General features: G+C 55.1%; 2 protein-coding genes across 2 annotated transcripts in view; one reads left to right on the forward strand and one right to left on the reverse strand.

Moving 5' to 3' along the window:
- The window catches only part of CDH23 (cadherin related 23), a 398,173-nt gene that overhangs the window by 334,808 nt on the left and 35,866 nt on the right, over positions 1 to 27,499 (forward strand). The gene's annotated exons all lie outside the window — the stretch shown is intronic.
- Positions 1,794 to 26,465, reverse strand: VSIR (V-set immunoregulatory receptor). The gene is made up of 7 exons (XM_068547761.1): positions 26,296 to 26,465; positions 15,120 to 15,545; positions 14,271 to 14,327; positions 8,057 to 8,164; positions 4,747 to 4,774; positions 3,256 to 3,452; positions 1,794 to 3,072 (listed from the first exon to the last, which is right to left on the reverse strand). The coding sequence occupies exons 1-7, from the start codon at positions 26,375 to 26,377 to the stop codon at positions 3,035 to 3,037; spliced, it is 936 nt and encodes a 311-aa protein (XP_068403862.1). The 5' UTR covers positions 26,378 to 26,465; the 3' UTR covers positions 1,794 to 3,034.

The following is a 27,499-nucleotide window of genomic DNA, read 5'->3' on the forward strand; positions in this document are numbered from 1 at the left end:
GAGCTCTAGCTGTCACCCAGGAAGGCCTCTTCCAGGAGGCAGGGCCCCGGAGCCCCAGCTGGGGTGGAGAGTGATAAGGCCTCTGCAACCCCCAGCCCCACCTCGTCTTCCCAGTTCCCCCACCACAGAGCACTCCGTGAAGAAGGTGATGCATTAGCCCCTCTATCCCAGGCTGCCGCGTGTAGGAGGGAGCTCTGGCCAGGCAGAAGCCAGGGTATCCCCAGGGCTGGTCTTTCGAGAAGTGGCCCCGGGGTTCCTGACCACCTACCCGAGTCCATCACCACAGACCCCCAGGCAGGGCCAGCCTGATCCAACAGCAGCATATCCAGTGGCCTCTGCAGTGTGTTTTCAGAGAGTGTCAATTCCATTCCCTTAGCTTATCACTTGAAGAAAATAAAGGCAGGAGATCTTTATTAAATGTGAACATCAGGAGATAGGTTACAGGTCCCAGAATTCCTGATACATCTCTTAACAATGACTTAGTGCCTAAAAGCACAAATTTCCCTCCCACGGCCTCAGACAGTGCCATGATCCATGAGCTGCCTGCCTCAGTCCCACCCTGCCCAGAAGGCCCCAGGGCTCCTCCCAGCCCCCCTTGGAGGCAGGCACCATGTTCTTGCTCCCCGATTCCGTTCCATGCACCCCAGCCCACGGCACTGAGCCTGTAGGAACCGGCCACCAGAGCTGGCATCTCCAGAGGCACTACCACCCTGGGGCGAGCACAGAGGGATACCCTAGTGCCCTGCCCCTCCCCACAGCATCAGGGAGGGTGCCTTTAGGGTTGCTAGGGGCAGGGCGTGTTGTCATGGATGAAGATGGAGCCTGGAGCTCAGAGTAAATTTCACTGAAAACAGGAAACCACGAAGCGATACGTTCACTAGTAAGGGTCCAGAGAAGAAGAAGTCAAGGCCATGCAGGAGGAAGCTGGGGAGGAAGTGTGGTGTCTTTCTGCTGCGGGGCCTCCGCCCTCCTCCACACAGCAGCAGCTGGCTCTAGGGTCTGGCAGCCAAATTCTTAGAAGTTGTCTCTGCCTTGAGGTCAGAAGCTGAGGTTTGGGCCAGGCCAGCCTCTCCACTGGGCAGGAACATTCTTTCTGCGCTGGAGTGTGAGGAGTCTGGTCCATGGGCTTGTCCTTCAACCCTAGGGGTAGCCTGGCCCTGCCTCAAGCAGGTATCACCCTGCCCATCCCTGCCCTCTGGGCCCCCACAAGCTGTGAGAATAGCTCCCTCTTTCTGCGGCAGCTGGCACTAAGAGTCCACAGCAGCAGATGAAACCGAGGGGTAGATCCCCAGGGACAAAGCAGGAGCCAGGGTTTGGCATTCTGGCCACTGGAGGAGTCAGTGCAGAGTCTCGAGGCCCGAGGCCCCCGCCCACCTTCTCCTCAAGGCCCCCAGGCACAGCTAGAGGCCCACGTTGACCTACGGTCTTGGGCCTGAGAAGGGAGCTTTTGGAGGCAACCAAGGGGCTCCCTGGCTTCAACTGCAGGCCCGGGGCTCACTGCTGTTGGAGAGCCTCGAGCTGTTCCCTTCTCCCACCCCAACTCCCGTCCCCAACCAGGCCAGGCGGGCTTCTCCCTGCCTGCTGGGCCCTTACCCTGGCCTGAAGCCCTGGCTCTCAGCACCCAGGCCTGGCTCAGTAGAGCCAGCGTAGGCTGCTGGCAGATGAATGCCCAGTTGAAATGACGCCCTCCACAGTGCAGTGCCCGGGGCTCCTGTCCAGCTCAAACTTTCTCCTCCCCCTCTCAGGCCCCACCACCCGTTTTCACCCCACAGTGTACAGAGACCCCTCCCCACTCCTCTCCATGCTTTAAAACTCTTTAATCGAAATTCCACAAAGGATTCCCCTCATATATGTGTATAAAAACAAACTTGGGTCATGCCCTGAAGCAGGAGATGGGAGCAGAGGGTCCAGAGCAGAGTGGGCATAAGACTTTCTAGGGACATGCCCGCCCCTCCCACCCGACAGGATCACGCTGCAGTGAAGGCTCAGCACAGATTGACTGGAACAGAGGACCAAAGACTCGGTGGTGGGGGAAGAGGGCTCCCTGGGCCTCAGGCACCTCGGAAGCAGGGTAGGGATTTAAACCCAGCTCTTACAATCCACCCACAGGTTTTGCACCGTTGCCCAAGTAGTTTTGAATAGCACCCCAAGAGTGTCACAGTTTGAGCAGTACACTATGTGGTCACCATCTCTCTCGACCGCAGGGAGCAGGCGGTGGAGCCCTCTCCTCTCGCCTTCCCAGCAGGCCCCTGGCTCGCCCCTCCACTCCCATCTGCGGTGGGTGGTGCAACCTCTGGCCTGGTTCCCATTGCCCAAGATGCCAGTTGGCTCACAGTGGCCACCGTGCCGCAGCATATACTTCCCGTTTTGGGGCTTCTGGCCAATGAATTCTGGGGACCAGAGTGCAGGCAGTGGGAGCCCCAGATTTGTGTAACCTGTTGACGGCTCCTCAGAGTTGGCTGGTAGAAGGCAGCTGGGGAAGGCTCCCACGGCCCAGGGTCAGGCAGGCCCAGCCCCAGAGCCTCATGATTACAAAGAGGTTTGACAGATGAGCGGTCTCAGGCGAGATGGGGGAGCTGGGTCCACCACAGTGGGGACGAGTCCCTCCACATCTTGTCCTATGTCTCATGCCTGGAGGGTGGCACTGGGAAGTCTGCCCGGTGCCCATCTCTGCTGTCAGGTCCCAAGGCTTATGTCCCAGGGAGAGAGGCTGCCACACAGCTGGCAGTTCTGGGGCTTCTAAGATGGAGGTCATTTGGCATCAGTAGCTGGTGAATTTCAGGTCTCTGGGGTGGGATCCCAGCACCCCACCATCCTCGAGACAGGGGCTGAGCGATCCAACACCTTCTCCCTTCTGCCATGTAGCATCCAGAGAGGCTGAGGGTCTGGCCATCAGGAGTATTTCAAAGAGTCTGAGCTTAGATCAGGAGGGAAGAAACCAGGTCCAAGGCCAAGGGACCACTCAGAGGGCCAGCCCTAGCTCAAATGCACCTGCCCCAGGCCCAGCCACAACTGCCCACGGCCCCCAGCTGGTCTAGATGGCCTCAGAGATTGGAGAGTCAGGGACAGGGTCTGCAAAGGAAAGGAGAAGCAGAGTGAAGTGGGGGTTCCTCTGTCCTTCATCCCCCCCAACCCCACACCCTGAGGCTGTGAGGACTCCCCAGGGAGGGCGGAGAGTGAGGCTGATGCCCTGCACGCCATGGAGAGGTCATGACCTTGCAGGCCATAGAGCTGTGAGGGAAGAGAAGCACTTACCTAGGGAGGGGAAGAAGACATCCCCGGGGCCTGGTGGAGACAGAGGAGTGTTGGGCTCAGAGAGCAGATGCCGCCCAGACTCAGAAGGCTGCCTCCGGGCCACATAGGTCAGGGGTTGCCTGGGCTTGGTCTCTGGCATCCCATGGGAAGGTGGAGAGATCTCAAAGCCGGGGTTTTCAATTCCTTGAGTGTTGTTGCTAGAGAATCAGAATTGAAGGTCATCCGTGCTGCCTGGGGCTAGGCCTCTGCCCTCCTGCCTGCCTTCCTTCTCTGCTCCCTTCCCCTCACCTGCCTTCCCACCCCAGGCCTCAGCAGCCTCTCCTAGCAGGAAGGAAGGATCCAGGGCCAGAGAGAAAAGGCCATGGTCTGCCCTCCCCACCTGCCCTGAGCTGAGGGCATCTGACCCCAGCTCCACCCTGTGGTCTGACCATCTGCCCCAGGCCCAGGAAGGAAGCCCAGGGTCAGAGGCGCCTCAGGAATCTGGGGACAGGTCTCTCTTTGGTCAGTAGAGTTAATGGCACTAGCACTGAATGTCCCCACAGCTTGTCTTGAGCTGAAGGGAGGCGTTCTTCCTGCTTGGCAGTGGGACAACCTCTGAGGACCCCTCCGACTCTGAGATTCTAGCAGGATCGCTAGCAGGACTTCCTGTGATCTGTCTTGAATATCATCCCTTTCAAACATCAGGGGGGAGCTCTGAATTTGGTGTTGCAGGTACCGGGGCCAAATTTCTAAATGTGGCTCATTCCCAAGCACGCCCTCCGTGCCAGGCTCCATGCCAGCTTCCTGCCCAGAGTGCACCAACACACATTCCCTGTTCACTCTATCCCCAACCTGCCGCCTCCGTCTGAGCCCGGTCAGCCTCTGCCCTTGTAGCCTGACAGCCTTCTCCTTGGGGTGCCCTGCAGGGAGGGGCCACAACTCCAGATGTGCTGGCCTCCTTTGCATGTTTCAGTGTCTGCCTGGGCCCAGCTGCTTCCTCCCCTCCCCCACCCTGGCCTGGCTGACCACTGAGGCCCGAAGGTGGGTGTGTAATTCATCCAAGCATCCTGGAGCTCAGACTGCTGGGTGAGGGGTAGCAGGGAAAACAGCCAATCGGCACAGATGTGTAGGCTTCAGTGGCAGATGGCAAATGCTCTTCTAACCAGCTGTGCCAGGCAGCTAAACAGGGGCCCTACTGCCCAGAAATATCTCCTTCCTGACAGCTGGCCCAGAGCACAGGGAGAACCAGGGAGGCCACATCTGTGTTCTCAGCCCTGTCGTGGTATAAGCAGTGACCAGAGAGGAGAGGGGAAGAGATCCTGGTGAAGTTGGGAGAATCAGTCTGTCCTGGCTAAAAGGTCCCCCTCCCCCTTAACTGCTGCATAAGGAGTTTGGGTGTAGATGCTGCCCTTCAGAGATGACAGCCCAGGGAAAAGAGACAGCCTGCCAGACTCTGAATCGGGGTGGCACAGCTGCTGGAAGTGTTCTCAGGAAGGTCTCCATGGGCCTTACCTGTCCATCCGCACCAGCTCCTGGGCACCTAGGGACAAACAGACAGAGAAGCTAGTCAAAAAGGGAAGGCTTCCCCAGACAGCATCCGTGCCCTCACTGGCAGATGCCCCTCGGGGAACGGGAGCAATCCTGGACAGGGCCGTGCTCAGCCCTGGATCCCACTTCTGTTCACTCAGGAAGCCCGTATGGCAGGCAGTGCTCTGCGTGTCTACCCAGCAGGTGAGGCCTCAGTGAGCGGCCCATTTTGACCGGTGATAAATGAAATTTGGGCTGCATTTTACAAGTGTCTGGGACAACATTTGTTGCCAGGAAACCAAAGGCAGCCAATGATTTCTCCCATGTCTTAACTTGGTGATGTTAGATATTCATGATCAACCAAAGGCCTGGCTCCTGAATTTGCTGTTTCCTGTTTGGACATTTGTCACGTTCTGGTCATCAGCCATGATTTACTGGGCAGGAGTGTTGCAAGGTCAGTTCCTAATTAGAGTTCCTGGTCCTCTCTGTCCCATCCTCTGCATTGCCTAATAGGGTGGCTTTCAAGGCAACATCTCTTAGAGGAAACTTAGGGGGCCTGAGACCCTATCACTTCTCAGCCATGCTACTACTTTCTACTCTGCAGCCAAGCTGCTGCCACCCTGCCCCACTGTGTGGGTTCCCCACCCCCCAAACTGGCCACCAACCAGATGCAGTGGCCCCAACTTCCCTCTTTCTTGCATCTCCCCATGTACTCCCACAGATCCTTCTCGTTTTTTACGAGCTTTGCTGCTGATTACGATGGGGAAACAAGCGGTAGGGGAGGGGCACAACAACAGAACACCCACGGGAAGTTGCACACAAGTTCCTGAAATCTCTGAGGTATCAGAATCATGGCTCCTTGTTTACTGGGTGACTGCGTGGGGCTTCCTGCGGGTTTCTGCGTTCCCGCCCCTCATCCTCTCCTCTGCCCTGGGGACACCGAGTCTCTGATACTAGAGAGGTTGCCACACCCATTGGCCTCCGCAGCACGCTGCCTTCCTCAGTGCTCCCAACCCTTTCTCTTTCTTTTTTCCTGAGTTTGGCTCATTCCCAAGCACACTTTCTGTTCCAGGCTCTGTGCCAGGCTCCGTGCCATCATCCTTCCCAAAGCGCACCACACACGCTCCCGTCCACTCTGTCTCCGACCTGCCTCCCCACTGCCCCGCTCCGGGCCACTCGGCCTCTGCCCTGTGGCCACACGCCTGGCATGTCCCAGGTGACTTCTGTTGCCATAATTCCAACAGCTGCTTCTCTAGAGTCTAGATCAAGAAGAATGACCTGAACCTCCACTCCTTCTCCATTTCGTACCTGGTTTCTCTAGCATCGTCCCCTCTGGCATCTCTTGTGTCTGTCTTCGACAACACAAGATGCAAGTCATTTTTTTTTTTTCTTGCAACACAAGATGCAAGTCATTTTTTTTTTTCTTTTTGGAGAGGACAGAGGACTGGCCTCAAAAATACTTTTATTAGGAGATAAATGATTGATACCTTCCTGTTACTGCATATATTAAATCTGGGGAAAGGTGCTATGAAGTGGCTGCCCATCACAGAAATGGGGCTCGTTTAGAGTTTCAGAAGACGTGCTCAACACTGGTCATGGCACAGCCCTAGCCGGCCCACCGCACCCCCTCGAGCCTTCTTTCAGTGCAATTCTTCAGCACCCAGCTCATCTGTCCCTTCCTCTGTGAAGCCCTCAGTCTGCAAGTGTCCCAGTGCGTGGAATAGGAGATACTGGGGGCTGACCCCGGCTCCCCATGTCCTCAGGACACCCCACAGTGTTCTGGCCTGGGGATGTCCCCTCTCTGCTTTTCCTTCCTCCAGCCCGGGACAGGGGCAGAGCCTTGGCCAACCCCTCAGGGCCCTGTAAGGAAGGCTGTGCGGCGCCAAACAGGGTCAGTAGTGCGCCTCCCCCACCCAACGCCGTCCTCTGCCAGGAATTTGTTTCCCAGTTCCTGTTCCCTGATGGAGACAGCCCTGTGGTCTGGAGTAAGGGGCACAGAAAGCACCTCCTTTGCTGGTAGCCAAGCCTAGCTGAACGTGGCCCCTCCTCGTCCCATTCCCACCTCCGTGGAAGTGCTCCACAGACGGGCAGGAGCTGAGGGCAGCTCTGCAATGATTTCTCTCCCTGGTTGATCCCCTGGGTTCCTCTTTCTGCTCCAACCCCTTTACCCTCCCCCACCCCAGCCCCAACCCCAGGGTATTTGTGTAGATAGACTGTGGTGGATTTTGTGAGAGGAATAAGGGCGTCCTGAGAGGAAGGGAGAGGTGGCCACAGCCTCTGAGTGACCCAGTGACAGAGGGACAGAGGGGTGTCAAGTCGTTACAGTCTAGCCGAAGGCAATCAGGTGTAAGCCAAAGCCTTCCTGCAGAGGACGGAGGGGAAGAGGTGGGGGAGGCGAAGAGAGGGCCCACACCCTCCTGCTCTTGGAAGACTGAGACTGGACGAGGCTCATGGGTGGAGTCAAAGGAAGGGCAAGGGGCACTGTCACCCAAAGAGATGGGTGAAAAGGTATTTGTGGTCACAACTTGAAACCTGCCTCCACCACGTACTCGCTGTGTGGTTCCTTAAGGGAGTTACTGAACGGCTCTGTGTCTCAGTTTGCTCAGCTGTAAAATGGGACCAGTGGTAGGACCAAAGTCTTAGAGGGGTTATGAGGAATATGTGAGAGAATGTATATAGCAAGCTTGGCATGGTACCTGGCACAGCAATCCTACTGGTTAGGGGTCGTCTGCTGTGACGCGCATGCTGATGAGCGTTTTTATTATGTGGTGGGACTATATTCCCTGAAAAGCGTGAGGTGAAAAGCTCTGAGTTTGAGTCTTAGCTCTTCCACTTACTAAGTTATATAACATTTGGTTAGTTATTTAACCCTGCTGATCTTAGGTTTCTCACCTGTAAAAGGAAAGAGTTGAAGCAAGTTATCTCTAAGATCCCTCCCAGTTCTGATAATCCAAAGGTCATTTTGTCCCAACAATTGCTACCAAGACAAGCCTACCCATACATTAAAGCAGGGCCCCAAACAATCTCCAGGTGGTAGCACTTTTATAAACCAATTTCAGCTACTCCGTATGATTATTCATTCATTCAACAGTTATTCACTGAGCGCCAAGGGGCTAGTGGATCCCCTCCTCTCTCCACCATTGAGCCCAGCTCCTTGCAAGGACTGTAGCAGCTCCTGTCTCTTGAAGAGCGGAATTGTGCCTGCCTTTAGCCTTTGCTAATCCCCGTGGCTGAGAGGGGGGCTGGGGCAGGTCACTCACACCCCCACCTAGCCCAGGCGGGCAGGGATACTCACGGCGGTTGGAGGCCACCTGCCTTTGCTTGTAGACCAGGAGCAGGATGAGGGGGAGGCAGAGGATGCCCACGATGCAGGCGCTTGTAGCCAGGGCAGCAGCCGTGATGCCTGAAAGGACAGAGGCAGCCAAGGTGAGGCCCCGTTCCCACTGCACCTCCCGAGGGGTAACTGAGGCCCAGAGAGGGAAGGCCTGGCAACAGGGGGACCCCCCTTTACCCAGGCCCCACAGCCAGACCCTCACTGACTTGCAGGGGCACGGAATGTCTGGGGACCCCAGGGGGGCCAGAGCACCAGAAATCAGGCCAGGCGCTTACAGCTGAGGCAGCTCAAGCGGGGAAAGAGAAGGGTCCTCATCCCAGCCCACTGGGAACAGCTCGACCACCCTGGGTGACAGGTTGTTCCCTGAAAAGGGAGAGCAGGCCCTTCATAGACCTCATGCCACAGAGTTCAAGGTCAGAAGGAGCCCAAGAGATGAAAAACTTTTGGAAATAGATAGCGGTGATAATTGCACAACATTGAGAGCATAATTAATGTCACTGAATCAAACACTTAAAAATGGTTAAAATGGCAAATTTTATGTTATATATGTTTTATCTCAATGAAAAATAAATGAATAAAAAGCCCTACTTATCCCCGGAGAGACTCCTTGGCTCCAGGATGGGGGCCTCTAAACCGATCTCACATGTACAATTCACGGGGAAAAATCTTGGGGCAGGAACTAGGGAAATGTGAATCCTTGTCCAGCATTTAAATTTTTTTAAACTTCCTAAATTACACACAAAAAAATTTACAAGTTAAAAAAAAATTCAAAAGTTTCTTCCTCCCCCTCTACCCAGGCCCCCCACAAAGACATAATCACTGTCAGTTTTTTTGTGTATAGTCTAGATACATTCCCCGCATGTAGAGCATATATGGGATCACGTGACAAGTGCTTTTCCCACTTAGCACAGCTTAGACACCTCTCTGTATTGGCACAGAGATCTACCTTATTCTGCCTAGGGCTTTATCATGTGGCTCACCCAAAATTTATTGAAACAGTCCCCTACTGGTGTGTATGTAGGTTTCTTCCATTTTCAACATAACGAATAAAGTAGCAATGAACTTCTTGTGTAGGCATCTTTGCTCACTTGGGCAAGTACATCCGTACATAAAACCCTAGTAGTGAAAGTGCTGAGCCAAAGAGTAAGTGTATTTTCTTTTAGCCTATTGCTAAATTGTCCTCTAAAAAAAACTTGTACTGCTTCACGATCCCATCAACAGCACAGGAGGTTTGATTTATTTCAGTCCATCTGCTGACTCCAGGAGTTTGGCTGGGAACAGACGTGCCCTCAGAACCACAACCAGTGTAAATGCATTTCCTTCCCAGTTTTAGCCCTTCCCTCTGACAGAAAAACCATGAGCTGGGATACCTTGTCACAGCGTCAGCTTGGCTCCAGGGAGCTTTGGGGAGGTGAACGGGCTCAATGTTGCCTTTGCACTACTTACTTGGGAATAAAGGCTGTTTTTATCTCATTGTATTGCTGAACAACCTGACGGTGTAAACAAGCTTTCAGGGCGTTTGTTCAGACCTCAGAAGAGAACAAGCTGTTTTCAGGCGCTTTAGAAGTACCCACTGGTACAGGAACAGTTGCTGTGCTGTTACAAAGACAAGTTCGACTCCACATTAAAGCAGGTTCCCCACAGATCTTAGCGAGGCTGCACTTTGACGTAGAGTATTGAAAGTTAAATGTTCTATAATTCAGACGTTCAAGTATTTCTAAACCCCATCACAGGACCTTATTTTGGGCACTGAGAAACCGGCTGCACAGCGCTCTTTTCTGGTCGTCAAAGCAGGTCTCCTCCAGACTGGTACTAGGCAGCATTTGGTGTAGTCAGTCAGTGATCACTGAGTCCAGCTCCCTGTTGGCTGTGGGTGGCTTGGCCCAGCCTCTACCTGACTCCTGTCCCCAAGCAAAGACTCCCTCTCTTCGGCCCCTCTAGGGGATCAGGACTTGGTTTCCTTACAGCCTGGCCTGGGAGTTGAGGCTAGGACCAGGGGGCAGGGTTTGGGGAGAGTTCTGTGGGCCAGTTGCCCTCCGACACTATGGGCTCCTCTGCAGAGCACAGCCTCGCCACAGCTCCCCAGCCCTCCCGCTACGTGTGGCCAGTACCTGGGGGTGAGGTCGGGGGGTCCTGCTCTGTAGCCATCCAGAGCCAGACTCATGCTTAGAAGGTGATCAGGCACCGGCAGAGGCACCTGCCTAGCCAGCAGCAAGCAGTGTGCCAGGCCCTTACACAGCGGGGTGGGATGGGAGGGGCCCAGCCTGCTCAGCAAGTCTCTGTCCAGGGCCTGCCAGTAGTACCCCGAGGGTGTTTATGGAGGAGGGGGGAGTTCAGTAGAGCTGCCTGGTTCCAGGGACGGGGCTGGATGAAAGCAAACCATACACCTGCTGTGCTGGGGGGTGGGGAGGTTGCTTCTCAGGGAGATGGGCTGCCCAGCCCCCTTCCCCAGGTTCAGTGAAAAACCACAGCCCCCCAGCAACTCGGGGCTCCTGGGCTCCTTGGGTACCACCTTCCTCAGCCCCACTCCTCTCTTATCACCTCCCCTGCCACCTCAAGCTGCTGTGAGCATTCAGAGGATTTCATAGACCAACTACCCTCCTCCTCCCCAGAGATAACGCTAGGAGGCTGGCGCTGCAGTCAGAGAAGGGAAACTCAAAGAGCTTCTTGGCTGGAAGCATCATTAACTGATCAGGTACCAAGGCTGGCTGGGGGGGCACCTGTCTTACAGCAGGAACTGGGATCTTTCCAAAGGCAAGTGGCAGTGGAGGGCAGTACCCAGCGGTCAGCCCTGGGGCCTACTAAGCCCATGGGTCACCAGGCAAATGTTTCGAACTGTTAGAAAACAGGATATGTGCCCACTGTCTGCTGCCATCTACTTGCCATCCTGCCTTGGCACAGGGGAATGGATGAGATGACTTGGGAAGCCAGGCCTAGAATTCCACATTAGAAGTAATAGTAGCCAACACATACACAGCACTTACTCCGTGCCAGGCATGGTTCTTAGCGCTTTCTTTACACAGAGTACCTCATTTTAGCCTCGTAACAACCTGGAAAGTATGATAACTGTCATCCCCATTTTACAGATGAGAAAACTGAGGCACAGGGAGGTTAAGCAACTTGGCTGATTTCAGGATCTGTGCTCTTACCCCCTTTACCACACTGCCTTTCACTAGAATGGACTCAGGTTGCAACTATGGCCGACACAGTACTTAATTTTTTTTTTTAATTAGTTGCCAACATTTTAAAATTCAGAGAGTTCACGTAAAATCTGGACTTCTGACTTTGCTTGAAAATTCAGTGGCTCTGGCAACCCTGGGCCCCCTTCCTGGCACGTGGCGGTTGGAACTGCAAGTACAGACTGGCAGCTGGGTGCTCACCGCAGTCTCTACCCCTCCCTACTGTCCTACCCACCAGCTCCCTGGCCCTGCGGGCATTTAGTTTTTGAGCCCTGACTCAGCACCTTAGATAACACAGGGTGCCTCCCTGTTAGTTGGAAAGGGAGACGCTTGCTCGCATCGCTCAGTGGACACACGATACCTGCAGAACGGAAGCACTGTCCAAAGCCCGCACACCCCACCCAAAAGCATAGCCGGGTTTCTCTTCATCTGAGACCACTTCCGCCTTAGTGCCAGAACTCCACCACAGCTGTAGTCTGCAGACCTCCAGAACCAAGGGCCTGGAAGGGGATCGAAAGGGGACTCCAGAGATCATTGACGCTATCTCCCTGCCCTTGACGCCGAGACAGAAGCAAACATGTCCCTTTGGCCTTTAAGTAGCCAATTCCCTGTAGACAGTAGTTCAGGGAAGCAGGGACCAGAGTGAGGCTGCACATCCCGCGAACTGGAGAGGAGGAAAATGTCAAAACCTGAGAGCAGAGGTGCCCAGCAAAGGAAACCTGACCCTTAACAGTCAAGTTCAAGGTTCTGCCTCACCCTTGGGCTCTCATCAGCCAGACTCCTGGAATTTCCCAGGTGACTCCTGTTCCCTTAATTCCAGCAGCTGCTTCTCTAGAGTCTAGATCAAGAAAAACGACCCAGATCTGCACTCCCTCTCCATTTCACACCTGGTTTCTCTAGCACCATCCCCTCTGGCATCTCTTGTCTCTGTCTCCAAGACTTAACTCATACAGCTAATTTTCAGAAAACGAGTGTTGACAGAGGGGAAGGCCCCAGTGCTCAGGCAGGGTTTGCACACTGAGAATCAGGCACCCTGGCTTCTCCTCTTGGCTCTGGGAGACTGGGAACAAGTCCCCGTCTTCACCCGTCTGAACCTCGGTTTCTCCATCTGTGAAATGGCGGCGGTGGCGGAGGTGTTTCTGCGGGAGCAGAAGTGGGACTGGGGGTTTGCTCAGAGTGGAAGGGGAGATGGGGAAGTAAACACTCAGGGACCCCGCCACGTGAGGCTCACCCTGTCCTGTGCACAGCACGCGTGTGCGCACACAGTCATGAGGCTGCTGCATGGGAAGGGAGGGGCTGCTCGGGGTGGGGGCCCCCCTTTCCACCCTCCCCAGGGAGCTGCCAGTGGAGGAAGTGAGGAAGGCAGCGGCTTGGTGCCGAGGCCACACATGAGCTCTGCGGTGTGCAGGAAGAGGGGCTTGTTCTTAGTTCCATGTGGGTCTAACTCAGACCCAGCTGTGTGTTCTAATTTTGTTCCTGGCTGGTCCAATTGTTGCTCCAAAAAAAATGAGTAGTTCGAATAGAAAGTCACCACAGCCTTTGAGTGGGGGCTTGGCCGGGGCTGTAGCTGAGCTGTTCCCATTCCTGGCTTCAGTTTTGGTGTATGTCCTCCTGGAGGGCAGGGAGGAGGCCTGCACTTTTGTGTCTCCAGGGCCTAGGCGGGGTCTGGTCCACACTGGATGCCCGATAAATACTGAGAGAGAAGGCTGAGGAAGCCAAGACCCCCTCCTCTCAGAAGAGGGGGGTGTCCCTAAGATGTCCCCCCTTTGCCTGCTGTCTCCAAGCTGCTGGGCATTCTCGCCTGGCCTCCTAGTGCACAGGTACCTCTTTTTTTTTTTTTTTTTTTTTTTTTATTTTTGCCTGCATTGGGTCTTCGTTGCTGTGCGCAGGCTTTCTCTAGTTGTGGCGAGCAGGGGCTACTCTTCGTTGTGGTGTGTGGGCTTATTGCGGTGGCTTTTCTTGTTGCGGAGCACGGGCTCTAGGCACGCGGGCTTCAGTAGTTGTGGCACATGGGCTCAGTAGTTGTGGCTCACAGGCTCTAGAGCGCAGGTTCAGTAGTTGTGGCGCACGGGCTTAGTTGCTCTGCGGCACGTGGGATCTTCCCGGACCAGGGATCAAACCCATGTCCTCTGCACTGGCAGGCGGATTCTCAACCACTGCGCCACCAGGGAAGCCCCGGGCACCTCTTGAAGCAGTGCCCCCATCCCCTGTAGGGCACCTCTGGGCAAATACCAGGGGGCTGACTGACACCCACCACACTGTGTGTCCAGTCTCCTACCCCAACGTGGGAAGAAGGTGATGTGAGCACAGTCCCAGCTGCACTTCCCTTATCAGCTGTGTGAATTGAGGCAGTTATGTCACCTCTCTGGGCCTCCATTTCCATGTATGTAAAGTGAAGTTGGTGACGCCTATTTCACAGGGTTCTTATAAGAAGCCACTGAGATACCAGTACTTGGAAGGACTTAGCACAGTCCTGGCACATAGTAGGAGCTCTAGAAAAGGTGGCTCTGTTCCCCTTCCTGAGCCTCTCCTTCCTCCCTCCCCACACAGAACAAGGAGATTTTAAATCGTTGAGTCCAAGCCAGGAGGACCCCCACCACAGCCCTCCAACCTTTGCCTGTGGCAGAGGGCTAGTGGGCAGGAGCCGTGCCCACTGAAAACAAGCTCAGCAGCCTGTGCCACCCAGTACCTGTCGTGAGGGCACTTGGCCAAAGGTCACTGCTGGGGCACAGCCCCACTCAGAGAGTCAGGAGCTGGGACTCCAGGAGCCACCTTCCTCAGGCTTTGGGCCTTGGAAGGGGCATGGGCTTCTGGGGGCTGCAGCCCAGTGGCTCAGGTGAAGGAGGAAACAAAAGGGAGAGGCAGCAGCAAAGGAGGAGGAATGGGGGTTCCGTGGGCTTGGGGTGATGAGGTCAGAGTTCAGAATGAGGTCTGGGTCCAGGATGAGGACAAAGGAGAACAGAGAACCCAGAAGAGCCAAGAGGGTGGTTCCTTACTTTCACTCTCCTTGGAGGAGGGTGGGTGCACAATGCACTTGGATGGTGCTTCTTCGCCTATGGGAGCAGAGAGAAGGGTCATTAGGTGGGCGTCAGACCCAGGAGGCCAGGAAGACTTGTCCAGGCTGGCATGCCCCCGCCCCCGTCACAGGTACTCAGGCTAGTGTCCCCTTGGCAACACTGGCCCAGCTGCGCACACACACACACACACACACACACACAGACACGCACACACACACAGACACACACGCACACACAGAGACATATTTTCACTGCACAGCTAGGCATGCCCTGCCCATTGTCATGACACATGACAGCCTCAGGGGCATGTCGATACCTGCCCACACCAACACCTCTATCCAGTCTACCGCCCCTCGCCTTCTCACCTAGACACACGCACACACACACACTCGCCTAACTCACACCCCAGGTGTGAGCCATGGAACTGTGGTGAGCAGTCACACTCCCAGCCCAAGTTCATACACCCCCTCCCGTTAAAAAGTCCCACTGTCATAAACACCCCCTCCCGTTAAAAAGTCCCACTGTCATAAACACCCCCTGCCGTTAAAAAGTCCCACTGTCATAAACAGAGCCACGTACGCCCTTCTGTCCATCACACCCAGCTACCCAGAGAGACGCGCACCGAGCTCCACACACCGTGCCACCCCTGTAGTGCCAGTACCACCCATACAGAATCACACAGCCTCCGACACAGTGTCGCACCATCAGATGCACAGCGCCACCCCACATCACGCTGTCCTCCTCTCTGCTCACCCTCCCAGACAAGCACAGGCACCATCCCCAGAGTGACACCCCCCACCCCAGCTGTCCCCCAGAGGCAGCCCTCACCTCTCTGCACCTGCAGCTCCATGGCTCCGTAGAGCCGCTGCTCCGAGTGGTGGTGCCTGATCTCCACCACCAGGCAGCAGTAGAGGCCGCCGTCCAGCAGGGTCAGGTTGCGCATGGTGATGGTGAAGTTGCCGTGGTGGTCAGAGGCCGACTCCAGCCCATGGCGCTGGGCCAGATCCTGGCTGGTGTTGGCCTGGTGGCCGCTGTGGTGCAGGTGAAGGTCCTGGAACGTGAGGTTGCGGATGGGCCAGCGCTCCGAGCAGGCCTGCACCTCACCCCGCGAGCTGCGGTACCAGGTCTTGTAGAAGGTCACGTCATGCCCTTTGGCCAGGGGGCCCAAGAGTCTGCAGGTGAGAGTGACGTTCTGTCCCTCGGGACACACATACAGGGAATACGGCGTGGCGACCTTGAATGCTGCCACCAGACCTGCTCAGAGAGACGAGAGCCTGTCACCCGCCTGAGCTGGCACTACTCCCAGTGCCCCCAGAGTAGGGAGGAACTTTGGTCTGGGGCTTCAAAGATGCGGGTTCCCCAGCCACAAGCTCCGGGCAAGTCAGCTGACCTCCCCAAGCCTCAGCTTCTTCTTTAGTTCATGAACCCGGCTCCGTCCCAAGCTGTGTGGGAGGAGCCACAGGAGCTTCCCCGGGTGTAGCTGGATGAGGCATAGGAGAGACTCCAGGCAGGCAGCAGACTGGGCCCGGCCAGCGTGTGTCCCTCTCCCAGGTGGCACATGTGCCCCAGCCCCAGCTCCCATCCCCCTACTGCAGGCACCATGGCTCTGCCCACACCTGGCCCCTGGCACTTCCAGCTTCCGTGCCCAGTGCCGTCGGGTGGGAAGCAGGGTGAGGAGGGGAAGGCTGTTTGGGAAAAGCACCGCTTTGCCCTTGACGGCCCCTCTGGGGGCCATCGGCTCCTGGGCAGGCCTTGCCTTCGCGCCTCCTCATCAGTGAGCACTAATAGAGCACCTACCTGCGTGAGGCCTGTGCCGGGTGCTACATCTCACCTGGATGCTGAAGATGTGGCCTCTCCAGGGGCTTATGGCCTAGCTGGGTAGACAAGTCCGGCCTCTTGACAAAATAACCCCATAGGCTAAAGGGCAAACCCGTACCAGCCTTCAGGGCACTTGGAGAAAAGAGGACACGACCTTCCTGGGGATGGTCAGGAGACTTGTTAAAGGAAGGAGGGTCTTTGGGGCAGATGGACAGAGAGGATTCCAGCAAGTGGAAGGTGGTAGGGAAACAGGAAAACCCAAGGTGTCTAAGGGTCAAGGACAGGCAATGCAGAAAAGGTCATCTCATCCAGTCACCTGCCTGCCACCCAGGCTTCTTAGAAATATTTTCTAGTTCATTTTGTTTTCAATAAGCAAATGAAGCCACGCCCTGGTCCTCTTTATCCTACCCCAATCTCCCAGCATTTAACCAGGTTCACCCCCCAAAGCACTGGCCCTTAAAAACAGAAAATTCTGTCTAGCTATGAGCCTCAGTTTCCTCATGTGTGCAATGAGGAAAATATTAGCTACAAGAGGCTTGTGAGAGGACAGAATGAGGACAAGAGGAGAACACGAGATGTGAGCTCTTGTGCCCCCTGCAGACATAGGAGGGATAGCTATAGTTATTAGACGTTAGTGATATTTTGATTTTAATTGGCTAAAATCAGGGGCTGTTGTGGACAGACAGGGAAGGAGGACCCTGTAAATATGTACAGGATCAAAATGGATATGTCCTTTCCATTGCCGTTGCCTGAACCCAAGATAACAACACGACTTCTTCCTCCAGATGCCCCGTCCCTATTTTACAGCCCACCCGCCTCTCCCCTCACCTGGCAGAGCTGAAAGCCTGGCCCAGTCAGGAGAAAGGCAGCCTGGTGTAGCTTTGGAATTAGCCCACCCTGCATTGGAGTCCAACAGCTGAAGAGTTACATAGACTCTGAGCCTCGGACTCCTCACTATAAAACATAGAAGTGAAACAGCTACCTGCCAGAGTTGAGGCAGAATTACAGATAATTTACATGAAATGCTCTGAAGGTTGGTGCTTGATACCTCGGAAAGATAGGTCTCTAACTCATTTCTGCAATTCCAGAGACGTTAGGACATTAGGAGTGAAAACAGTTCTGCACGATAGAATGGAGAAGCCAGATTCAGATTCTCTCCCACTAAGGTGTGAATGACTGGTAACAGCTGTGGTCCAATCTTGGCGTGCCTGCATATTTAAAGCAGAGTGTGAGGAGGCAGCAAAGCCATGGCCCCAAAGAATATGTCTGCAAGGGTGGAGTTTTAAGCCCCAGAAGGTAAAAAGGACACACACACACCAGAGCCTCCCACTCACAGCACCCACATGTGAGAGGGAGCCATGTCTGGGAGCCCCAGATTTTTGGAAAGTCATTGCCAAGGTAAGCAGGGATTTCAGAACTTCTTTAGCGAGATGCTGATCTCCCTTTCCAGCAGAAATATAGAAGCCCAGAAAGGGAAAGTGGTTTGCCTGAAGTTCCAGAGGGTATAAACTCAGAACCTAGAGCATGGGGGCTTCAGGTAAAGCAGGATCTAGTTAGAACTAGAAGAAGGAATAGCATGGGCATGTCTAACAACCCAGTAAGGTAGGTGTTATTTTTATTCCTGTTTCACCAATAAGGAAACTAAGGCACAGAGATGTTAAGTAACTCACCGAAGTTCACACAGCAAATAAGTACTAGAGTCAAAATTAAACTCAGGCACTTAGACTCTGTACTGAAAGAAACAATTTCAGAAACTGGCAGCCCACCAGCCATACTCAGCCTTCAAACATATGTTATTTGACCTTCAAAGTATTTTACTCTTTTTTTTTTTTTTTTTTTTTGAGATTGCCAAAATTTAAAGACCGGGAATTTGATATGAAAATTCCGACTTCTAGCTTCTCTTTGAGAATCAGTAAGTTAACACTAAACCAGCTTTCCTATGAGGCAGTCGTCAACTGGAGCTGAGCAGCAGCCTCCTTTGTAGATGGGACACTGGTGTTCTAGCTTGCTGCAGTCCCTTCTACTCCCTCACTTTCCACCTGGCCTGCTTCATTCCCTCACCACGAATGTCCCATGGACATCTGAGTTTCTGATCCATGAGTGTGGCTCCTTGGTGTAACCAGGGAGGGATTCTACTCCCCAAGCCCACTGTTCTACAGATGAAACCCTCAGGCTCAGAGAGGGAATGATCCACCCAAGGTCCCCAGTGGAAGCCCGACTGCCAAATTTCGGCTGTGCCAGTAAATGGAAGTGGGGAGTAGCTACAGAAAGGACCCTCTAAGGAAGAATAAAAACCCACCCAGAGAGTGGACCCTGGCTTATTTCTGCCCTCTACTCCCCCTTTCCCCAGCAGGCCACAAGGCAGCTCCCAGCAGCATCTCTCCCAGCTGGTAACTGGTTTCCCCTTTTCCCAACATTCTCTTCAGCCCCAGGACTATCGCCAAGGGCGAGAGCCGAATCCAGATCCAGCAGCATTTGCAGGAGCACACACACCTTGGGGGCCACGGGGAAGCTGGCTCAGTAGAGGCCAGGGCCGCAGGTCTGGGGTGGGCAGAGGCAGACGCAAGAAGTGGAGCACAGAGCTGAGCAGGGTGGGGACTGCTGAGTGGACAGAGGTGTGGACGGGTTGGGGCCAAGATGTGGCAAGACTGAGGCTAGCTTGTGGGCAGGGTAGGTGGGGGCAGGACGGAAGCAAGCAGCAGGGCCTCCAGTGGGGTACCAGCCCAGGGCCTCCAGCAGGACGTCAGGCCCAGAGCCCCCTGGGTCCAAGCAGTGGTGTTAATGACTGCAGAATTGCCCAGGAAGCGGTGGAGAGGCGATTTTCAGCCCGAGGAGCGATTTCGTTGAAGACCCACAGTGGGGACACAGAGAACTGCGGTTCCGAGACAGAGTTGGGGAGGGGGCATTGCTCAATCCCTTACACCCCACATGCCCCAGAAGGACCTCTTCCCCTTTTAGAAAAAGGAGAAGCTACCCTGGGCTTCAGGTTTGGGCGTGGGTGAGAGTGTTCAGTTTGAGCAAAAGGGCCAGACGGGAGTGGGCCAGGCATCTACAGGTTTGTCCTGGGGGGAGAGAAAACATCTTGTTTGTGGTGTCTGAGATTGCAGCTGGGACAACGCCCATGGGCAGCCTGTCCTTAGGAGGACTCAAGGGCACGGCGTTAGGGAAAACAGCGCACGTGCCCCATGCCTTCCATGACTGCACATGCGCACGTGTGTTATCAGGGGCTATATATAGCCCAGCTGGAATTATAATTATTTGGCTGGAGGATGTTGCTTATTGTCAGGAGCAGATCCTTCTGGACACCTGGGGCATTGTCGGAGACTGGGGAGGAAGGCCCCTGGCTCCAGGGTGGCCGAGAGCATGTGGGACAGGAAAAGGCCCCAGCCCTGGGCTGAGCCTGTGCCCATGTGGGAACCATCCATCATTGTGCTGTTCTTGGGGCCCTGCACCCCACCCCCAGCCCCCACCTGCTGCTGGGTAAGATGGCAGAAACACCTGGAGGAAGAATGCTGTGATCCCGGGAAATGTGAGGTCTCAGGATTAAAACTCTGGCCTGGGCAGGCAGATCCCTGGGGCCCAATCCCCTTACTGTGTGCCTTTGGGCAGGTCCCATCCTTCTCTAGGCCTCCCTTTCTTCCTCCTATCTGGAGAGACTCCCCGCATTCCTAGGCCCCTTCCAGCTCTGAAACCCTGTGGCAGGTGAGAAGGGCTGTCTTAGGGCAGAGGAAGGAGGCAAGAATGGGCTACAAAGGTGATCACGGGCATTTATGAGCCCCTCTTACAGGTTAGGACTTGCTGAGCACTTTATACTCGTTTAATTCTCATAACACCCCTGATGTAGGTCTCATTATCCCCATTTTAAAGATGAGGAAATCAAATCAGAAGTCAAGCGATTTGCCCAAGGCCACACAGCCCTATGTGGCTGAACTGAGACCCACACCCTGGACAAGCCAGCACTACAGGCAGCAAGAGCCCTCCACCCCTCCAGCGGGTGGGGCTGACACCTCATCCTCCAGCTACTCAGAGCGTAAACTGACCTCCAGTTGACTTCTGTGCTCTCCACGCAGCCAGCCTTGCTCTGCCTCAGACCCAAACCGAAAACATCATTCTTTCATTCCACAAATATTTACTAAGGTCCCAACATGAGCCAAGCCCAAGGCAGAGAGGCCATGGGGGTGCAGAGTTCCCTAAGGGACTTCCGCTCAGAATTTAGCCCTGCTTCTGCCACCTTCTAGCAGTGGGACCCTCAGCCACAGAGGGGCTCAGCCTCTTGTAAAAGCCCCAGTGTAGGGGAAAGGAGTTCTTGTTTAGCTTCATCTCAGGATGCTAGTTTTTTGTGACCTCTTTCCCTCCATAAGGTTTCACCTGGTGAAACCCTGTGGGTGTGCATGGGATGGGTGTGTGTGGGTGTAGACAGGCCTGTGTATTTACCCTGACCCGGCATGAGCTTAGTCCACAGTCGCCAAGGCAACGCCCCAGCCTTTGGAGGTGGGTCCCTGGCTTGATTAGTCAGGCCTAGGAGGCCCCACCCAAAGAGCTGAACTCTGTCCAGCTGCTAGGGGCTGTAAGCAAACAGTTACTGATGGCCTGCTATTGCTGGCCCTGTGCTAGATACAGAAGGCCAGGTCCTCGCCCTCAGAGGGGGCCCCAGACAGACATGGACCTCGTCTCCAGCTCCCTGCCAGACCCTGTCCTCCAGGACAGTCCATGGAGGGTATAAGGAAAGGCTAGGCTCTGTCTTTATCAAGATGGAGAGCACAGAGGGCAAGAGGCAAGGACCAATCAGAACTGGTCCTGATTCCAGTGCTAAGCTCCAGGAAGTACCTCCGGGACAAAGGGCTGAGGGCCCAAAGCCGGCAGGTCCACCCATGGGGCTCCGTGGCCAGTGAGGACAAAGGGCATCTCAGATGTGTTTATTGATACCTGCTCCTGCAGGAAGTGTCCATTCACATTGGACCAAGGAGTCTGGGAAGGGGAAGCCAGGCTCTATCGGAGGAAGCGGCACTTCCAGCACATTGGGAAAGCATCAGTGCATCTGGGGCTGGAGGCTGTTGGCCAGCACACCTCCCCAGGGAGGGCCTGGGCGGCTGGCCAGAGCCGCACCAGTGGATGCGTCTCTGGATGACTCGTTCCTCAGCTCTCCCAGGCCCTCCCTGAGGACAACTGTATGTAGCCCAGACTACCAGCTCCAGCCAGCTACCCTCAAGATCCTGTGCTGTGAAGACTTCCTAAGGTTCAGATTCAAATCTCTTTGTGCCCTACCCTCAGTGCAGGAGGCTCGGTGGTAATGGTATAGTAGCAGGCTCTTAACTCTGTGCCAGGCATCATTCTAATCACTTTTATATGGAGTATCTTATTGAATCCTCCCTCCCTATAAAGTAGGTACTATTATCGTCTCCACTTTGCAGATGAGGAAACTGAAGCACAGAGAGGTTAAGTAACTTGTACAGAGTCTCATGAATAGCAAGTGGTGGTGCCAGGATTTGAGCCCAGGTCATCTCACTCCAGAGGTCTGGGGTGTAGAAGTAGCCAGGGATTGACCAGAGGCCCCACCTCCTTCCTGCAGATGGGCAGGCTGACGTGGCCCGTAAGGCTGCAGGCTCCCTCTCCCACCCTCTCTGTAGTTGTTGGGACAGCCAGTTGGCCCCAGCATGGGGAGAGGACCCAGCTAGAGCCACTGTATTTATTTGGGGAAGGCAACGGGGACTGGGAGAATTGGGGCCTGGAAGAAGCCCAGAAAGGCCTGCTGACCCTGTCCTGGCCTCTTAGGATGAGCACTGCCATCTCTCCCTTCTTCCAGGAGAGCTGAACTGTCCCCTGCCCCCAGCTGCCGCTCCTCACAGTGGTGAGTTTTCTTTTTCAATGGAGAGGAGCTGACGGCATCTACAGCATAGGTAGTTTTACTTTCAGTTTTATGGCATTAAATAACACTGAATCACACAGAGAGAAGGTTATTCCCTTTTCAATTCTCTTTCAGTCCTGATAGCATCAAAGAGAAAGTCCCAGTTTGATGCCAGTGTGTCTTCAAAACATCTCTATTATGTGCTAAGCTCTTCTTTTTTTTTTTTTTTTTTCTTGCTAGGTACAGCAGGCTTGGAGCCTTCCCCAGGCTATAGTTTCCAACTAGAATTTACCTTATTTGGTTTTCCTATTATGTACTTTTATGATTTTGTTCTATTTATGGCAAGTGACACTGGCTTTCCATTTATGGCAGTGATACAAAGTTTCCTTTTAAAATCTATTTACTTAAGTCAAAGAATGAGTAGATTTAAAGAGGGTACATATGATGATGGGCAGACACTGTAGAAATCCCCAAAGTGGTGAACAAATGGACTGAAGGTCAGGAAACACCATCATGGAATTACTCTTCCGAAGTGAGTGGTCAGCACTGCCGAGACCCTGTTACCCAGCCTGCCCAGGGCTCAGATAAAGGCGGAGTGTGCGTTTGTGGTCCCACAGTAAGTGAACAGCAGAGATAGGGCTTGACCCCCGGTCCCCATGGGAAGTAAGATCCTATGGAGAAAGGTTAAGGGACTAGGCTGGCTCGGTCAGGAGCAGAGCAACTTCATTACTGAGTTACTGATGGACACAGTGGTGGCCACTATCTTTCTCTCTGGGGATGGTCAGCCAAAGTAAACAGGCTGAATGTTAAGCTCAGTTGCAAGAAGGACCCCAATAAGACAAGGAAACCCTGAGCCCGGCTTGCCTTGAAGTGGCAAAGTCCCCATCTCTGGGGAACTTTAAGAGGAGAATTTACAGGCACCTCCATGGGCATTACAGACTGTAAGTGTGTAGAGGTGCTACAGAGGGCTGGGCCCAGCACTTCAGACCTCCAGGATTCTAGAGAGTCCTGTCCCAGTGAAACCAGTCAATGCCTTCCCATGCCCTGGGCGCTCTACCGGACCCTGCAGGAAGCAAGGAGCTAAGATGGTAAACCAATGGCATGTGGCCTCCAAAAGCCAAGAGGCAGAATAATACTACACAGCCAGAGTTCACCAGGTGCCAGGCACTATGTTATGCCAGGCTCTGTGTTACGTGTGCACCGAAAATTCACAGCAGCCCTCTGAGGGCGGCGCTGTCATCATCCCTATGGGAGAGATGATAGAACTTGCTCACGGATGCTGAGTAACTTGTGCAAAGTGACAGCAGTAAAGGACCATCTTGGGATTTGAACGGAGCTCTGATTGACTCCCCAAGCCAGACTGTTAAGTGACAGGGTTGAACGGGAAGCCCTGGCATGCAGGGCACACAACTCCAGGTCCCTTCCATTCTCACACAGGGTGGCATCAGGAAGCCCTTGGGCATGCCCGCGCTGCTGCTAAGGGGATCCGAGGGTCCATCAGAAGCTTCACCGCAGCTCCCTGGTGCCCCCTCCCCTGGTGAGGCCAGACTGCTCCTGGATGAACGGTTGGCTTAAAACCTGGCACCTCAAACTCAGTCTTTGGGGCTTGGTCAATGCTAGTGAGGGGTCACTGCCAGTATACCCGATGGGCACCAAGGACCCCTTTCTTCCTCTCTTCTTTCCCTCTATCTGCTTGGGCCTAAGACCACATATGTGTGTGCATATAGGGAGGTGGCGTTCCAGCAGTGTACCTCCCACCTGGGCCACCCTCTCCTACGGAGGTCAGGCCCCAGCAGGGAACCTTTGCCCTACTTGGGGGAAAGAGAGAGCAACCAGCCCAGCTCAGCAAGGGGCTCCCCGGTATTGCTGCGTACCCCTGGCATTGGGTAGAGGCTCCCTTATGCCCATGGGCTGGCCTCAAGCCTGCTTCTCTCCACCTCAGGGCCTCTGGGCAGCAGACTGTGGATTTCCTAAGAGCCGATCATTGCTGCGTCAGAGGCTTGCACCACTGGGTTACTCAACAAGGCCCTGCAACCCTGCTTGCCATACAGGGGAAGATGGGCTCTCACCTCCCCAGCCCCAGTGCGCCTCCATGGGCTAGTAGTCCCAGAGTTTGGGACTCTTGGGTCAGCCTGTGAGGACATGGCAGGAACAATAACTTCCACAGGTCCTGGGAAGGCCAATAGGGGAAGAAGAGGCTCTGCCACCCTTGGGGTCTGCTGGGTCCTGGCTCCCTAGGTGCCTCCCTCCACCCATTTCAACCTGGGTCAGGCGCAGGAAAGGGGTATCTGCAACTTTTCCTAGGCTCCTGAGCGCCATTATCACCACCACCATTCTCCATGGTGCTGGCCCAGCCCCAAGAGCTAGAGAACAAACAGGTCTGCACTAGCCACCTCCATCTCACCTTCCCAAAGCATCAAGGCTTTGACAGTGAGCAATCCTGCCCAGGGCCACCCAGCACCCCAGCAGGCCAGTGAGCAGGTCTTTCCAACTCAGAGACCCTCCGGACCATGTCTGCAACCAGGCCTCCCCATCTCTTATCCCCCCTGTTGCACACTGTACTGGGTAGCAGCTTGAATATTCATTAGCACACCCATATTACAGTTAGGAATACTGAGTCCCAGAGCAGTTCAAAACTAAGAGAATTCTCCTGACTCCTTTCAGTGGAAAGCTGCTTCAGACCCTAATTATCTCCTTGAGCTGGGTCCAGGAAGAGATGGAGTACCAAGCTGTTTAAGTAGCCAAGACCTCTGGGGGTGAAGCCTCCTGGCTGTAGAGACAGTATGGAGTGAGGGGCTCTGAGCCTCTCTGCTACTGGCTCTGTGCAAGCTGGCTCTCTATGCCCGAGTTCTCTGGAACTCAGTTTCCCAAACTGGGGCTGCTGAACAGAGAGCAGCTCAGCCAGAGGAGGACAGGGTAGGGGTAAGAAACTGAAGGGCCTCTTGGGGTCACTTGGAAAGGATGGGGCAGGGCAGGTGGTCTGTAGTGGGTGGGATGCTGGCCGTCCTGCCTGCCACCATCCCCTGCTCCTTTGGGAAGCCATGTCTGCCATGAGCCATGGCCTTGGTGCCGAGACTGCTCCCCCACCCCCTTTGGCTCTTCCTGGGGAGCATCCAGTTCAGGGCTTAGGCATCTCTGTCTGTGGGGTGTGGGCTCCCTCCTCCTTATAGGAGGCCCAGGCCAGCCTCCCAGCGCTGAGATACCATGCTGCCTGCAGGCTCCCCAGTTTCTGAGGTGTTTTCCAGGTTCTCTCAGAACCCTCCTCTTGCTCTTCCCCTGTCTTCTCCTTCCTCCTCTTCTTCTGACTCACCCACTGGGTCCCCTGCCAAGCTCCCCACCTCCCTCCTGCCTCCCTCTGACTCCCTGCGTGACTCACACTTTCCCTGAGCCTTCCCAGAGAAAAAGTTTAAAGTTTAGTTCCGTAGGCTGCCTGCCGGCCCCCTCTTCCCTCAAGATCCAACTGCTTAAGTCCTGGACAGGCAAGAAGCAGGGGCCAGGCTGTGGGTACCGGGACCTTTGCCCCCCACTCAAGGAGCCCCTGTGTCCTGACCAGGATACCACCTAGAGTTGTGACAGTCTGGACTTTGGAAGGGGAAAGTGACACTTCCCTATGTATGGCTTCTGTGTTTGAGCTGAGGAAACTGAGGCCCGAAAGATGCTATAAGTTATCCAAGGACCTAGAAGGGGCTCACAGCCAAGCTGGGAAATGTCCCACATTCTCCCCAGTGCATGCCCTACACCAGTCCCTGAGCTGCAGCTTTGCTAGGATGCTGGGAATCAGCTGACCACTCAACTCTCAGCCATCAGACCCTCAGGATAAGGACCAGAGGGCACCCATGTCCAGCTGTGGACCAGTGCCTGCACTGACTAGTGCCCACCAAGGCTCAACCAAGAGTGTCACCAGGGTACAGGACACTGGCTGAGAGTATACAACTTCGGTGCCTTGTGAGATCCTGGGGCCCTGAGGTGGGGCAGGGAGACGCCACAGGTGTCAAAAGCCAGTGGCATCCACTAGAACACATTGGGCTGTCTCCACCGTGTTTATCTCCTGTTCTGCAGAAAGTACTCACTCGTGCCCGGGCTCTCTGGGTTGGGAAGGGCTGGACAGGCAGCTGCTTGGGCAGCTGTCGGCATACACGTGTGCCCACCACCCAGCCGGGGCACTTGGCAGAGAGCCGCCGCCCCTGCCAAGCCGTCCTAGCGGCCTCCCTGCCGCGGGTGGGGTCACGGCAGGCTGAAGGGGGCTCCCGGGGCGCCCGCATCTGACCTGGGACACCCCCACCCTGCCCTGCTGTGCTCTCCCGTTGCTCCTCCCCAGCACCCAGGCTCCGCCGACCTTACCTCGGGAGGCAGCCAGGAAGAAAGCGAGGAGCACAGGCCCCCAGCGCCAGCTGCCAGCCTCCGGGACTGGGGGGACGCCCATGTCGCCGTCGGGCAGAGCTGCGTCTGGCGCAGCCGGGCCGGAGCGGAGCCCGGGGGCGCGCAGGGGGCACTCCTGGTTCGCAGGGAGCGGACGGGACGCGGCCGGCGGGGAAACCTCCGCGCGAGTGAGCGCAGAGCAAGTGAGCGCGGCCGGCAGCCCGAGAGCCGCCCGCTCCCAGGGGCCCACAGCGCCCCCGGGCGGCCAAGGCTGGGGCGCTGCCTCTCCAAGGGCCCCCGCGGGAGGCGCTTCCCGCTGACTCGCACCCGGCTGGCCTTGGAGGTGAGGGAGCCAGTCAGTACGCCAAGAGTCAGCGCCACTTGATCGCCCGTTTGAAGCCTTTTCTTCTCTCCCCCATTACTCTTTGCAGAGGATTAATATTGTTGTAAAGCCTGAGAAGTACATCTGCGTCTAACTTAGCACGATACATCATCATCATCATAGATTGTATCAGCCCTCACCCACCAGCAGAGGCTTGTACCTGACGTCCTCCAGCCCAGCCCAGGTCCTGGCACTCCCAGTAGTGGAATGACTGACTGACTGACTGAATGAATGAATAGATGGATGGATGGATGAAATCTAACTTTTGTAAAGAGCTAGGTGAGTGAGTTGGGGCAGGCTTGACTGTAGATTCCAGAGCCTGCAACACCCTTGTGCACATGCACACACACACACAGACATGGCACAGGTGCAGGAGTACCCGGCAGGCTTGGCACACCCCTACACTAGGACATACACACGTGTGTGTGTGTGTAACATCAGGTAGTGTGTCCCACAGAAAATCATCAGTACTCCTCTCACCCAGGCCCCAGCCTCTCTTACTCCCTGCACCCTAGATGTCTGCAGGATGCTCTCACACACACACCCCCCTCTAGTCCTTTGCTCTTGCACCCCACCCAGCACTGGCACTGCTGGCGATACCTCTCTCCTCTTTCAAGTCCTGGTCTCAGAGAGAAGGGGCTCCGTGGGGCAGCACTATTAGAGCCCCCCACTCTCAGCCCCTGCAGCCTGGACGATGGTTAGACCCGCTTCCAGGAGTCTGGGAAAGTAGGAAATGTCAGTACCACCACCCCCATTGGTGAGGCTGGAATCCAGCCCTTTCCTGTAGGGCGGCACTCGTGTGCT

Source organism: Eschrichtius robustus, chromosome 7 (assembly GCF_028021215.1).
Source record: "Eschrichtius robustus isolate mEscRob2 chromosome 7, mEscRob2.pri, whole genome shotgun sequence".
NCBI classification, from domain to species: Eukaryota; Metazoa; Chordata; class Mammalia; order Artiodactyla; family Eschrichtiidae; genus Eschrichtius; species Eschrichtius robustus.

Bases quoted from the DNA above. Each gene is read 5' to 3' on its own strand.
- VSIR (XM_068547761.1), bottom strand. From the start codon at position 26,377: ATGGGCGTCCCCCCAGTCCCGGAGGCTGGCAGCTGGCGCTGGGGGCCT. The intron at 8,165-14,270 runs GTAAGGAACCAC...CTGTCCTTTCAG, and splicing joins CTCCTCCAAGGAGAGTGAAA to GCATCACGGCTGCTGCCCTG. The intron at 3,453-4,746 runs GTAAGGCCCATG...CTGATTCTCTAG, and splicing joins GAGCTGGTGCGGATGGACAG to CAACAACACTCAAGGAATTG.